Source organism: Mugil cephalus, chromosome 11 (assembly GCF_022458985.1).
Source record: "Mugil cephalus isolate CIBA_MC_2020 chromosome 11, CIBA_Mcephalus_1.1, whole genome shotgun sequence".
NCBI lineage: Eukaryota > Metazoa > Chordata > Actinopteri > Mugiliformes > Mugilidae > Mugil > Mugil cephalus.
The window spans coordinates 17,375,704-17,390,371 of NC_061780.1; the positions used below are offsets into that span (position 1 = coordinate 17,375,704).

At 42.5% G+C, this 14,668-nt stretch overlaps 1 protein-coding gene and 1 long non-coding RNA gene across 3 annotated transcripts; both read left to right on the forward strand.

Annotated features, from left to right (window-relative positions):
• Positions 1-246: 246 nt before the first annotated feature.
• LOC125016006 (C-type lectin lectoxin-Lio3-like) lies at positions 247-14,578 on the forward strand. 2 transcript variants are annotated; one of them, XM_047598173.1, is made up of 2 exons: positions 247-665; positions 14,190-14,578. In XM_047598173.1, the coding sequence occupies exons 1-2, from the start codon at positions 578-580 to the stop codon at positions 14,531-14,533; spliced, it is 432 nt and encodes a 143-aa protein (XP_047454129.1). In that variant the 5' UTR covers positions 247-577; the 3' UTR covers positions 14,534-14,578. The 2 variants fall into 2 exon arrangements, with proteins under 2 accessions (XP_047454129.1, XP_047454128.1); XM_047598172.1 differs by lacking the exon at positions 14,190-14,578 and adding an exon at positions 1,304-2,101.
• Positions 12,156-12,822, forward strand: LOC125016009. The gene is made up of 3 exons (XR_007113653.1): positions 12,156-12,317; positions 12,450-12,473; positions 12,608-12,822. It is a non-coding gene; the product is annotated as an uncharacterized LOC125016009 (long non-coding RNA).
• Positions 14,579-14,668: the final 90 nt, after the last annotated feature.

Genomic DNA, 14,668 nt, shown 5'->3' on the forward strand with positions numbered 1-14,668 from the left:
TCTACTATGAACCATAATACAAACTGTTACCATAGTCTTGTGCTGCTTGTGATTTATCCTTTATTTATTTCTGGGATTAGAATTTGAAAAAATGTACAAACTATGTTCATATGATGATAGTACAGAAGCACATTGCTGCCAAGGCAGAAAAAAAGGATCAGTATCACGTTATGATGTAATAATCATCTTTTTTGTTGTGGCAGCATTGTGCTTCTGTACTATTATCATACACACTGTATTAATTATATTCAGTATGGTAAGACATTCTGATACAAGTGTGATATGAGGTAATAAGGAAATATATAGGCATACAATACTCAGGAGAACTGCCTTCAGTAACACTAAATAACAGTTTTAAACTGTTTAACAGTTGCAGCTTATTTTACTCAACAACGTTATGTTGCATTTGTGAATGTGGGGAATTCTGTCTTCTATTGATACTTAACCAAACAGAGCTGGAAACAGAACTATTTCTTACAGTCTAATCTGTTTCTCTCTCTTTCTTCCATCCAGGTGTACAAATATTTCTGTCACCACCAATGGAAAAAGTCAAACATTTGAATGTGACAATGGACCCATGTCTGGACGCTATGTTACCGTACACTTAGAAAGAACATATTTTGTCATTTTGTGTGAGGTGAAGATCTACGGTACAAAAAAAGATGGTAAGATGAAATGTTCTCATGTCACTGGTCAGTCAACAAACAAACTTACAAAAAACGTCTCTATTGCAGATTAAAATCCACCATATGTTTAATAGTAGATGTGTTAATAGTGAACTAAAGAGTCTAATTTATAGTTGACACATATAATTTGGAGACTTTAAGTTCATATTTAGGCTGGAGCTAAGCACAACCTTTCTGACACACTGAATTCACTGAGCTGAACAAGGAAACAGATAAATGTATCTTTGAATAAATCTATCAAATAGTAGAGCAGAATGTAGTATTTAGTTTGTTCTTGGAGAGATCCGCTTTCACATGTATTAAATATCAAGAAGAGAAAAAGCAGAACCAGTTCTACTGCTCTTCATACTGTGATATCAGTGACACGCTGTGTGTGTTTATGGATTAATACAACATGTGAGATGATGCCACTCATAGAGGAGCAAACATTCACACTGACAACTCTTTGTTATTTTTCATCACTGAATGGCCACAACGCTTTATACATGATTTGATTCATGTTTGATTCTTTTTTATTCTCTAAAACCTCTACACAATATAATCATGTACAGCTTTAAAATTCCTCTTTTGAGTTGATTGTCGATATTCAGCTCATCAGATGTGTCTCTTTACTCAAGGCTTGATGCTGGTCCGAGAGAACAGAACCTGGGAAGAAGCCCTGTACCACTGCAGAGACTTAAACATGGATCTGGTGTCCATCCTCGATGAAGACACTCAGGGCTGGGTTGAGTTGGAGGCCAGGAAGGCTGACAGTCCCTATGTATGGCTGGGTCTTCATTACAGCTGCACCCTGGGTTTCTGGTTCTGGGTCGATGATCACGTCGTATCATTCAACCACTGGGGTCCAAGAGAGAAAGAAAAAGAAAACTGTGACATGAGTGCTGTCATGGACACAACAGGAAATCACACCTGGTTTACAAAGTCAGACTATGATAAGTATAATTTCATCTGTGCAGAGTAAAAGACTTGTTTGACTTTGCTTACTGAGTAGTGGATGTCCCTCTAATATATCATGTGTGAGGGGTCCTGGCCCAGAGTAGCAGCTTTTCAGATGTAGTGCTGCTGATATGAAGCCAACATTTCTACTCTGGTCTATAAAGATGTTTTTGTTTCTTGGTTTTCAACAGTTTGTATTGTTATTTTCTTTGCTACAGTTAATTCACTGATAATAATGTATTCTGATGGTTATATGACATCAGTTGTTGCTGTGTGTTTTTGCTGCAAATTCATATACATTATTGTAGTGTAATTGGATACTTATCGGCTGTGGGTTTATTTAAATTTCATTTTAATTCTTCTATCAAAAAGAAAAAATTTTATCGATGATACAGAAACAGTTGTAATTAGTTTGAATTTCATATGAATTCAGGATGCAGTGTCATTTTATTATACAAAGCAGTTATATTTGCATCCTTCAGCGTGTACATTAGCTTGAATGGGATTTACAGATGATGTTATTTCTCACATAGATTATTACGACTAATATGGAAATGCTACTTTTTCATGTCTGGGTTCTTATCGAGTCTAAATAAAAGCTAAGATGTGTTTAAACACTTTATTGTCGTTTTATTAATGAAGGTGATATAAGGTGAATATTTCCATCTGGAAAAATAGTTGTTGGACGCTTCATATACACTGACGCATTTTAAAAACAATTCCAAGTTGTTCTGGACAATGAAGATTCTTTGGAGAAGCAGAAGTTTAGAGGAGACTTGGCCGTTAGATAAGGAAACTATCAGGTAATTCAAGTCATTCAGCTCAGTCTTTCTAACCCTAGTCACTGGCTCCTACTGAAAAATCGCCTGCAGTGTTGGAGATATTCACACAAACAACCATTCCCTTCAGGAACTTACATGTTTCTGGTCGGTTTGTTTACTGCTTTATTTCCCTATATTGGATTTTTCATAACTTCAGCTAACAAAGGGAAATTTACAGACTGTTTACATTTTAAAATTAACTAAAGCGACTTAAGATGTCATTCAAAAACCTTACATTAATAACATCTACATAATCTTTTTTTCCAGAGCAAAGAAGCCTCCAACACCTGTCACCTGACCAGCCTCCTGCTGCTTAAGGTCAGCGTTAGCCAGAATACATAAGGATCAAGTCATTCTGTTGTATTCAAACTAATTTAAACTTCTCCTGAAGGTCAGCATCTATGAGCATTTCGGAGCCGCAGGATCCAAGACGTTGTGTCTGCAGCAGCTGTGTAGCCTGCTACCGTTCAACCCCTGGCACTGGTTCAGCCTGGGTCAGACGTGTTTGCAGCTGCTGGAGAATAAAAGAACTTCAGGTAACGTTAACGTCACTTCCTGTCTCACTTAACACCCATACTTGCTCTCAAGATGGTAATTATTTAGGTGAATAGTTGATCTTTGTTTTGTTTTTGTTGTTTTTTTGTTTGTTGTTCTGTTGTTAAGTGTGGTGTGTTATTAGAATCCTGTTCTGCCATGAGATGTAAAAAGATACAAGTCCTGTTGATCCTGTGTTGAATGTTTACAGAGAACTCGACAGAGAGGAGAGGACTGAAGAAGATGCTTCAGTCAAATATGAAAGTATAAATCCCAGCGTCACTCAATTTGAAATGTCTGTGAATCTATTCAGTAATAAATGTTCTTTTAGCGATTTTAAAAGATTTAAATGATCTTAACTGACACATGTGATGTTTAAATCCACCTTTTTAAAGCATAAACTGTGATGTCAGTGTGTTGAATCTACCATGATCTGGTACGCGTTACCCAGACTGACCACTAGATGGGGCTCTAGGACTAAATAAAACTGGATGGATGGATAGATGGATAGAATGTGCTACGTTGTCTGTCTGTTATCTGGTAGAGAGGGTGGTCAGGGTTATCCATGGTTGATAACAGTTTGTTTAGTGTCCTCCTCTCTACCACTACTTCAAAAGTTTCCTCTCTGCAGCCAGTGACAGAGCCAGTCTTCCTGGTCAGTTTATTCAGTCTGTTGTTGTCACTGGTTGCAATGATGTTCCCCCTGCAGACCACAGCAGAGGAAAGGGTGCTGGCCACAACAGACTGATAGAAAATCTCAAGCATCTTATTGCACACATTGAATCATGTAGTCAGTGATCCAGGAGACAGTGGACGCACTGACACCCATCACCTGCAGCTTCTCACCCAGCAACAATGGCTGGATGGTGTTGAAGGCCCTGGAGAAATCAGAGAATGTGATTGTCACTGAGCCTCCACCACCATCCAGGTATAAGAGAGTGAGCTGCAGCAGATAGATGACAGCGTCATCCTGAAGTGTGAGTCTGTTATAAGCATTGATTGGACACAGTGTGTATGTGTGATCACTCGTGCTGTATCGCTGCAGAAAGATTCAAAATAATTCTTTGCGTCACCTGTAATCTTCAGCTTGTAGCTATGCGACACTGACCATTTGCGCAATGTTAATTTAAAACCCAGCTGTTATTGAGGCTCTGGATTGATGTTGAAAAGATTTTACATTATGTACATGTTTCAGGACAAAAAAGCATTTTACACATTTTCTTTAAATAAATGCAGTATGAAACAGTCTGGACTAAATGTCTGTACAAAGGATACAGTGCTGCCAACTAACACATTGGCTTTACTTTTACTTTATACTTGTCTCAGGTTTATTCACCAACATAGCTAATCATTAGTTATTTATTCCGCCACAAATTTAAATTTCTTTAACCTCCTGAGACCAAGGGGAAAAAAAGTGTTTTAATTATACATATATATATATATATATATATATATATATATATATACATATATATATACATTTACATAAATTATGTGTTGGGGTGGTAAAAAGCACATTGCAAAGATTTTTTTTAAAACTTAAATTTATTCAAATTTTATAACATGTCCACTGTAGTGGACAACAGGATTTTCATGTTCTCAAGCATGAAACATTTTAAGGCTGAGTATGTACATGGGAAGATCCACTGGAATCATCAAGGAAAATACAAAACAAATAGCAAATCTCGATTTATCTTTTTGTTACGTTATTTCATCTGAACCTTTTGTGATTTCTTCTTCCATTGCAGGTCTTGGGACTTGGACTTGTTTTTGACCATATGGAACAGGTGTCCTGTGTCCTGTGTCAATCCCATGGACGGTCAATACCATGACAACAGGCTTGTTGTCCACCCACTTGGTGCGTGCGATTTCATGAGGTCTCTGTACAGTCATTTCTGATGACCCTCTCCCTTTTTTGCTCAGGACCTTGTCAACAGTGAAGTGGCACTCTTTTGGAATTTGATTTTTCTGAATTGTTCCTGTAGCAGGAAGGCCCCTTTCCAGAAGAGTCTCCAGATGCTTGATGGTGGTAAAACACCAATCAAAGTACACCAGTGTTCCTCTGGAAACTATCTAAGTCAAACGCAGGACTGCATTTGCACCTATTCCCATTTGCTGGTCTCCAACAAAGGTGTTCTTTCCCTGGTAGGGCTCAAAGTCCAACACAAGGCCACTTGGAGTTGCAAGAACAAATACCTTTAATCCTGTTGGATTTGGTTTACCAGGAAGGTATTGACAAACTGGACATCTACCTGTGAAGGGATCATCAATGTAGACCTTTGCTGGCCTGGGTAGGATGAGACAACCTTGGAGCACTCTCTTGAGGAGTGGTCTTACTTTCCAAAGCAGATCCCTTTTCTTCTCATCTTCTGGCACATCCAGATCATTGACCACTTTAAGTGAAGATCTGATCTTGTAAAAACGATCTTGTGTCATTGAGTCAGTTATAATAGGGACTCTTGTTTTGGCAGCCCAATACATTTTAATTCTTGGATATCCAAGGCATGCCATGTACACTGAGATTCCTAGAAAAGTCTTGATCTCTTCTGGTATTGTGTTCAAGCTGCAGCCTGAATCCTGTGCCATGCGCTGGTTGGTGAAGACAGACAGATCCTGAATTAGTTGTGCATCATTGTACTGCTGGAAGTACTGCAGTGGGCTCCAGTCTCTACGGGTTAGGACAGCATCATCTGGTGTAACTCTGCATTCTTCCAACACGGGAATAAACCTTAAGAGAAAGACAAAACACACTCAATAATTAAGCACAATTAACATAAAAATGTTAAAGGGATAGTTCACTTGAGAACACTTATGTACATGTTTTTTTTACATCCATCCTTCTAATGAATGTGTTAACATTTTTTCCTCAATTGTTTCATTAGATTAAAAAAATAAACAGCCTCAGTTGTCCTCTTTAAGGAACACTAGGACTTGTTAGTGACATGTATAGTATGAGAGATGTTAGCAAACACCTTAATGCCAACTAGAGTGGACAAAAGTGAATTGCTGGGTATCAGGAGGTTAAACACACAATAACATGAATCCAACACATTTTAGTAAAAGGATGACTGGAGGCAAAAGCTGTCATCAACAGCGCACAGTTTCACACAGTGCGCCACACTATCTGAGACCAGTCAGTCTAAAAGCCTCCTGTGCACAGTAGGCCCCGCCCCTATCGCTGCTGAGCCAATCACGAGGCCACAAATTACACCGACTCTGTCAGATTCCCGCATTTGGCCAAGAGAGGCTATTCAGTCCCCAAGTGAAGCTGTCAATTATTTTCTTAATCTGTCGATTATGTATAACAGTCAGGTATGTTTACGGCAGTTGCATGGTTACCCTACTATAGCACATGTTTGGAATGAAAAAAGGATCTTTGAATCTGTGTATTATTTGAATAGCTTAATATTGAATGCAATATGATGATAATCATGTATATTTATAAAAAGCACTAGGTTCAGTTCAATATAGAACACATATAGTAGGTAGTAGGAGGGTCTCTACTTAATCTCTCCATCAGTTTGGGGGTCCTTGGCCTGGACTGGGGAAACTGGGGAGTTCTTGATTAATTGTAGCGAATAAATGTTGAACTCATTTTTATATTTATATATATTTTCTAGTTCTGGATGGAGAGATTAGGGAGCACTTTTAACAACTCTGTGTTTTCTGAGGCCAGAGACCGAGTGTGTGTGTCTCTGTGTGAGTCTGAGGTAAATCTCTTTCTTACAGAAGTGGTTAGTTTCATGGGAAAACGCTGCAAGTGTGATAGTCTGAAAGGTTGTTTCACGGTAGAAAGGTGGTGAAATAGAGACGACCTTATCCTTAGCTATAGTGTTAATTGTGTTGATATTGAACTACAAATCTAAAAATTAGCTGTTTTCATATATTTTTAGACACTGATGCATTTGAAAAACAATTCCAAGTTGCTCTGGATACTGACGATTCTTTGGAGAAGCAGAAAGTCTACAAGTTCAGAGGAGATTTGGCCGTTAGACACAGGAACTATCAGATAATTAAAGTCATTCAGCTCAGTCTTTCTAAATCCTGCAGTGTTGGAGGTATTCACACAAACAACCATTCCCTTCAGGAACTTGCATGATCCCAGTCTGTTTGTTTACTGTTGTATTTCCCTGTATTTGAATGTTTCTATGACATTAACAACAAATAAAGACAGTGTATCAGTATCCTTTTTTTCCACAAATGTACCATTTCCTCATCTTCAGAACAACAAGTCATGCAATTCAACAGAAAAGTAGTTTAGTCTATATGTTACATCTAAAACCAATATGTAAATAAATGTAATTTAAGTTAATTTGCAGCATGTTGTACAACAATGACATTTATCTGAACTGCTTTAAAAAAGACTTCTGAGCAGATATTTAGACACAGTTTTACTCTTAAGGAACCAGACTGAAGGAGTGAAATCTTAAATCTGCTTCATTTTGAGAGAACACCATCTGCTCTCATGATTTGAAAGTGTCTGTGTTTCTGTTCTTGTGGTGTGTGTGGTTCAGAAAGCCTTGGAGGCATACAGCACCTGCCTGCAGTGGATCGCTGACAACAACCTGACCATCAGACGAGCTGTACTGGAGGGAATGGCCCGATGCTGCACCAAACTGGGACAGAGAGACAGGACACTGGACTTGGCTGATTTGCTGCTAATTCTTTGTCTGATTTCAAATTCACTGCTGAGCTGTCATATTCTTTATACTGTATGTCACACTGTTTAAATGAGACAAGTTCTTACTTCAGAAGCAGATCAGGAGGATGGGGCGACTGAGGAGCAGCAGGAGGAGGCGGCAGAGCTCAGTGAGGACAGGATTCATATCAAAGCTTGTGGCTGTTTCATCAGGACAAGGTACAGCCACTGTGTTTAGATACTGTTGACCAGTTTCCCACAAGAACTTTGCAGAAATACATTTACTTTTGTAATGTCTTCAAATTTAATGCACATCCACTTACCTACTCTTACAGTAGATCATTATGTCCACAAGTTTCCTCGTCTCCCACAGACTCCTGTTGAGAATCCTTCAGCTGCAGCAGTCGTCCTTCGTGTTGCAGTCCAGTCAAAGTGTACTACAGATGTCAGAAGATGAGCTGCAGCAACTAAATCTCAAATAAACAACACTGCAGGCTCTCACTGAGGTGAGGTAACACACTCACACACTTGTTTAGTGCAGACATGCTGCTCCAAGGCCTGAATTACAGGAACTTTAAGGTGGATGCTGATTTAACGTTGAGTTAAAATGTAATATGTTCACAGAGAAGATGAGGGAGGTCCACCAGGTACCAGTTAGCCAGACTGACCACTAGATGGGGCTCTGGGAATAAAACCATTTTTTTTTTTTTTTTTGCAGTAGATATAATTAAAGACAACAGTCCCAACCAGTTTAGGTAGATAGATAGAATTTCAACTTATTAAGTTATTAAAAACTCCCTACTGGCCCATATCTGTGGGATGATTGTATCAGGATTTGACTCTTTCAATGTTATGACAACAGTCAAATCAACAGTATCGACCAGAGTGACCTGTGGGGGTATAATATGCAGCTAGAGGCAAATACTCTTCAGCTGATTTGACTATTGATAAAAATCTGGACAGAAAAAAGAATGAATGATATTGGTGTGTTTCAATGAGGGAAGCTGTGGAGGAAGGAAAGTAAATGTGGCTTTGTCAAGGAGAGGGGTTCATTTTTTTTTTTTTTTTGTCTGCATTTGTCTGCATAGTTGGACACCACAGGGTGTCAACATTATATGAGGTTGATGCAGTTATATTCTTGCAGTTGAAAGCTTTATTACTTCAGTGCGTGAGTGTGACCATCACCAGCCCTCCCTGAGAACTGTCCTGTTGATCTTTATTGAGTGTAGTGACCTTGTGTGGCAGGGAGGGCAGTGCTACACCTCAGTGGATAGAGGGGGGGAACAAAGGAAAGAAAAGATGTAGAAGGATGGACAGTGGAGGAGATACATGTGGTGCTAGTAGGAACTAGTGGAGTGCAGGGTTCTGTGCTTCCCAAGTCACCTCACTCAAGTATGACTGGGTACAGTCATCTCTGGAGAGATGAGAGAGTCCAGGGGGGGTAAGGGCGTCCCAATGGAAGGAGAGAAGTCTGCCATAGGGCACGTAGTGATAGAGTGAAAACAATAATCCAGCCCTTAATAGCCGGGACTCATCAATTCTTTTTGATGTGATCCAGCACGGGCTGGCAGGTGACAACACACATGCATGTGGGCATTCCCTAAATATGAGTGAGACCATTATCAGGGCCCAGAGTCAGGTCAGAAGCCCCAGCGCCCGAGAGCCTCCACCCCAGTGTGGGGCGCATGGGTGACAGGACCAGAGAACCACCGTAGCCACGGGGCAAGCCACACCCCAGCGCAGATGGCGAGCGATGACCAACACCCCCAGACCAACCAAGCGAGCACAAGTCGGTGCAGGCCAGAGCAGCCCCCCATACCCCCCACACCCCCCAGCCACCGCAGCCCGTCCACCCACCGCCGCCAACACCCCCCCCAAAGACCCCACCCCCCGCCCGCAGGGCAGCCATGGACACCTCTCCAGCCGAGAGGACTCCCCCAGGAGCCCAGCAAAGCCCCCGCAGACGGGCACCGGCCCAGCGCCCAACCAGGGACGGGCCATCCGAGCAGGGGGGCCAGGGAGCCGGCCCCATGCCCCTGGCGCACCCGGGCCAGGGAGACCACGGGAAGAGAGAACCCCCATCCGCCAGGGAGAGACCCCAGCCCCCCATCGAAGGGAGAGGGGAAGCACCAAGCCACCACCCGAACCAGTCGATACCGGAACAACCGGGTACCCAAGGAAGCCGCCACGAACCCGTCGCCACGCAGCACCAGGAGACAAAGCCAGGCCAAGAGGACACCAGAGAACCTACGTAGATACCCCTACCAACGGCCGTGGGGCCACAGACCGCCAGCCCAAGATCCCCCTGCTAGCGGAGGACCAGGCCCCCCAAGCCGTGCCAATGGATAATGAAAAGTGACAGTGTCCCTATTACTGTGCTTCCTCAGTCCCTGATGAGGAAGCAAGCCCCTACACCGTGACCCTGTGACCCTGGATGTGGTGTGGTGCATTAAGACAGGGGGCAAACAGGAGGGTCAGGTGGGTCAGAGGACTGCAGCACACTACTGTCCTGCAGCCTGCCCTGACCCTGACCGATCCTGGGTGGACCCCTAAGGTGAGGTGCATTAAAAACGTGGGATGGGTGTGTGTGGTGTATCTAGCCTTGGTTGTAATGGGCGACATAGTGTATGGTGGAGTGTGAGGTGAGTGCAATTTAAGAGGCAGGCAAGTGAGGGCCAAGTCCCCGGCAGCAGGGCCAAGGCGCAACAGCTGCCCATGGGACCCACAGACGGGGTGAGGGCCCCCAGGACTCAGGAAGTCCCCCGACCAGACCCCGCCCCCAGCCCAGAACAGCAACCAGGATGCGACAGACCCCCAGGAAACCCCGAAGAACCAACACCGACCAGCCGAGCAATGGCATCAGCTACCCCCCCATCCACCCCCCGGGGTGGCAGGGGTGCCCCCAAGGCGGACGGAGACCCCACCCCCCACAGCCCCCCCAGCCCCAGCGCGACGGAGCGACCGGACACGCCCAGGGTGGTACTCAGGCAGCCCCCCACACCCTCAGGCTCCGACCCCAAGGCGCCGGGCGTGGCCCCGACCTACGGGGCCCCCCGGACCCCAGGAAGGGCCCCCACGACCAGCGAGGGCCCAGCCACCAGCGGAAGGAAGGAGGGGCCGGAGGAGGAGCGGGGCGAAGGGAGGAGGGCGCTGCAGAGGGGAGGGAGAGGAGGGGACAGGGAGCCCGCCAGCCCAGACCGCCAAGGCCCACCAGGAGATCCAGGGAGAGTCGGCCACCGATACCCCACGACCCCAGGAAAGTGAGCAAGCGCCGAAGCCACAGGGAACCCCAGGCAAGTCTCCATCGCCACCCCACGTGGGGGAGAGGGAGGCCAGCCGGGTAAACCGCTCAGGGCCGGAAGTCAACCCAGGGGTGAGAAGGAGTAGGGCACCCCTAATGCATGCTCAAGGTGTTGTGGTCCGGGGATCCTCCTTAGTGAACCTGGATGAAGAGGGCAATAAAATCTTTTCCATAACGACATTCATCACTGTAAGAGAAATATTATTATAGCATTACAGTAAGTGGAACAGAAGTGGCAAAAGCTAGCAGGCAAAGTCTAGATGTAAATTAAGGTTGAGGGAGTCGCAGAATACGGACCATTTTTTGGCAAACAGAGTCAACTGATTTTTTCGGGTAGCAGATATTTTCTCCAATGATATATAATCGGAAAGAAGGTTCAACCACTGGGAAATGTTTAGTGACTGTTTGTTCTTCCAGTTCATAAGGATTGTTTTCTTGGCGATGGTGAGAGCTACAAGGACAGATTGTGATAGATGGTGAGGAAGACTGATTGTTTCCAGGTCACCAATGAGGCACAAGTTAGGGGTTAATGGGATTCTGCAGTCCAAAATTAAGGCGAGTTTCTGTGTTACAAGTGACCAGAAGTGCTGCACCGGAGAACAGAGCCAGAGAGCGTGGAAATAAGAATCTGAATAGTTTTGGGTGCATTGCGTACATTTGTCGGATTGGGAGAAGCCCATTCTATACATCTTGTATTGAGTTGTGTGTGATCTGTGGAGTACTTTAAACTGGATCAGCTGTAAATTCGAGTTTTTGGTCATTTTAAATATATTTTGGCAGATCTGAGTCCAGAAATCAAAGTCTGTGGACAGGGAAAGATCGGCTTCCCATTTTGATATTGGTACATGTATTAAATGTGTGGTTGATAGCAGCTTATATATTAAAGAGAGGGTTTTCTTCTTTTTCGGTGTGAGTTTTTTAATGTTGGTGACGAATTGTGGTGGCTGTATGCAGTTCTGGAGCACTGGGATTTTCTTTCTGATTGTCTTGGTCACCTGTAGGTATTGGAGGAAGTTTCCATTTCTTATTTCAAACGTATCAAATAAATCTTTGTGATTCATAAGTAAGTTCCCCTGGAAGAGGTGATGGAGGTGGGTTATTCCTTTATGCTTCCAAGTGCTGAGGTGAAGAGGGACTTTGTTATTCACAAAGTCAGGGTTGTGCCAAATTGGGGAGGGGTTCATTTTAAAACTGGTGGATCTGGAGGGAGCTGAGCATCACCTGGACTGTCAGTTTGTTGTTGTGCTTTCAGATAGAGGGGATACATTTGTGCAAATCCTTTGTGATTTCCAGTCATTGGTCTGTGGTCATTTGTGTGGATCATCTAGTCAACAGTTACTGAGGTTTCTTCTCTTTCAAAGCAAAGATGCTGTGGACTCTGCTGTTCTTCTGTTTGATTGGTAAGTTGCTCCTTTCATTCAGAGTCAAACGTGAATGTGAAAAAGTAAATGAAAATAAAATGATAATCGTGTACGTGACCAGAATGATAAAAGTAACTCTGATGTATTTCTCTGACACTTCACATTTCACAGGGACGTCTGCTCAGAACCAAGGAGGTAGTATTAAATACATTTCTCTGCTCTACTCTGTTTCATCTCTTGAGTCATGTCAAAAAGTATAAGAGCATTGATGCTGAATATGTATATGGGTCAATATTATGAAGTGAACTGTTTTGTGTTTTCTGCTACAGCTAGCTGCACAACAGGAAAACTGATAGAGGGAGGAAAAACAACTCAGTCTTCAACCTACATCAATCACTTCTCTGACAGAGCTGTTGATGGGATATACAATCAATGTGCTCACACTGAAAACAAACCCAACTCCTGGTGGACAATGGATTTACTGGGCTTATATGAAATTTCCTGTATCAACATCAACAACACTTCTCATGGCAATATTGACCTAACGAATGCTCGGATCCTCATTGGGAACTCATCTGATGGAAACTTTGACCAACACAATGTGTAATGTCTTCACTCTACTATGAACCATAGTACAACCTGTTACCATAGTCTAGTGCTGCTTGTTATTTATCTTTTATTTATTTCTGGGATTATATTTTGTAAAAATGTACAAACTATGTTCATATGATGACAGTACAGAAGCACATTGCTGCCACGCCTGAAAAAAAAAGGATCAGTATCACGTTATAATGTAATAATTACCTTTTTTGTTGTGGCAGCATTGTGCTTCTGTACTATTATCATACACACTGTATTAATTATATTCAGTATGTTAAGACATTCTGATACAAGTGTGATATGAGGTAATAAGGAAATATATAGGCATACAGTACTCAGGAGAACTGCCTTCAGTAACACTAAATAACTTTGTAACAGTTGCAGCTAATTTTACTCAACAACATTATGCTGCATTTGTGAATGTGGGGAATTCTGTCTTCTATTGATACTTAACCAAACAGAGCTGGAAACAGAACTATTTCTTACAGTCTAATCTGTTTCTCTCTCTTTCTTCCATCCAGGTGTACAACTATTTCTGACACCACCAGAGGAAAAAATCAAACATTTGAATGTGACAATGGACCCATGTCTGGACGCTATGTTACCGTATACTTCGATAAAACATCTTCTATCGTGGTGTGTGAGGTGAAGATCTACGGTACAAAAAAACATGGTAAGATGAAATGTTCTCATGTCACTGGTCAGTCAATAAACAAACTTACAGAAAATGTCTCTATTGCAGATTAAAATCCACCATATGTTTAATAGTAGATGTGTTAATAGTGAACTAAAGAGTAAAATTTACAGTTGACACATATAACTTGGAGCCTTTAAGTTCATATTTAGGCTGGAGCTAAGCACAACCTTTCTGACACACTGAATTCACTGAGCTGAACAAGGAAATAGATAAATGTAGCTTTGAATAAATCTATCAAATAGTAGAGCAGAATGTAGTATTTAGTTTGTTCTTGGAGAGATCCACTTTCACATGTATTAAATATCAAGCAGAGAAAAAGCAGAACCAGTTCTACTGCTCTTCATACTGTGATATCAGTGACACGCTGTGTGTGTTTATGGATTAATACAACATGTTAGATGATGCCACTCATAGAGGAGCAAACATTCACACTGACAACTCTTTGTTATTTTTCATCACTGAATGGCCACAACACTTTATACATGATTTGATTCATGTTTGATTCTTTTTTATTCTCTAATACCTCTACACAACATAATGATGTACAGCTTTAAAATTTCTCTTTTGAGTTAATTGTCAATATTCAGCTCATCAGATGTGTCTCTTTATTCAAGGCTTGATGCTGGTCCAAGAGAACAGAACCTGGGAAGAAGCCCTGTACCACTGCAGAGACTTAAACATGGATCTGGTGTCCATCCTCGATGAAGACACTCAGGGCTGGGTTGAGTTGGAGGCCAGGAAGGCTGACAGTCCCTATGTATGGCTGGGTCTTCACTACAGCTGCACCCTGGATTTCTGGTTCTGGGTCGATGATCACGTCGTAACATTCAACCACTGGGGTCCAAGAGAGGAAGGAAAAGAAAACTGTGACATGAGTGCTGTCATGGACACAACAGGAAATCACAACTGGTTGAAGAAGTCAGACTATGATAAGTATAATTTCATCTGTGCAGAGTAAAAGACTTGTTTGACTTTGCTTACTGAGTAGTGGATGTCCCTCTATTATATCATATGTGAGGGGTCCTGGTCCAGAGTAGCAGATTTTCAGTGTAGTGCTGCTGAAATGAAGCCAACATTTCTACTCTGGTCTATA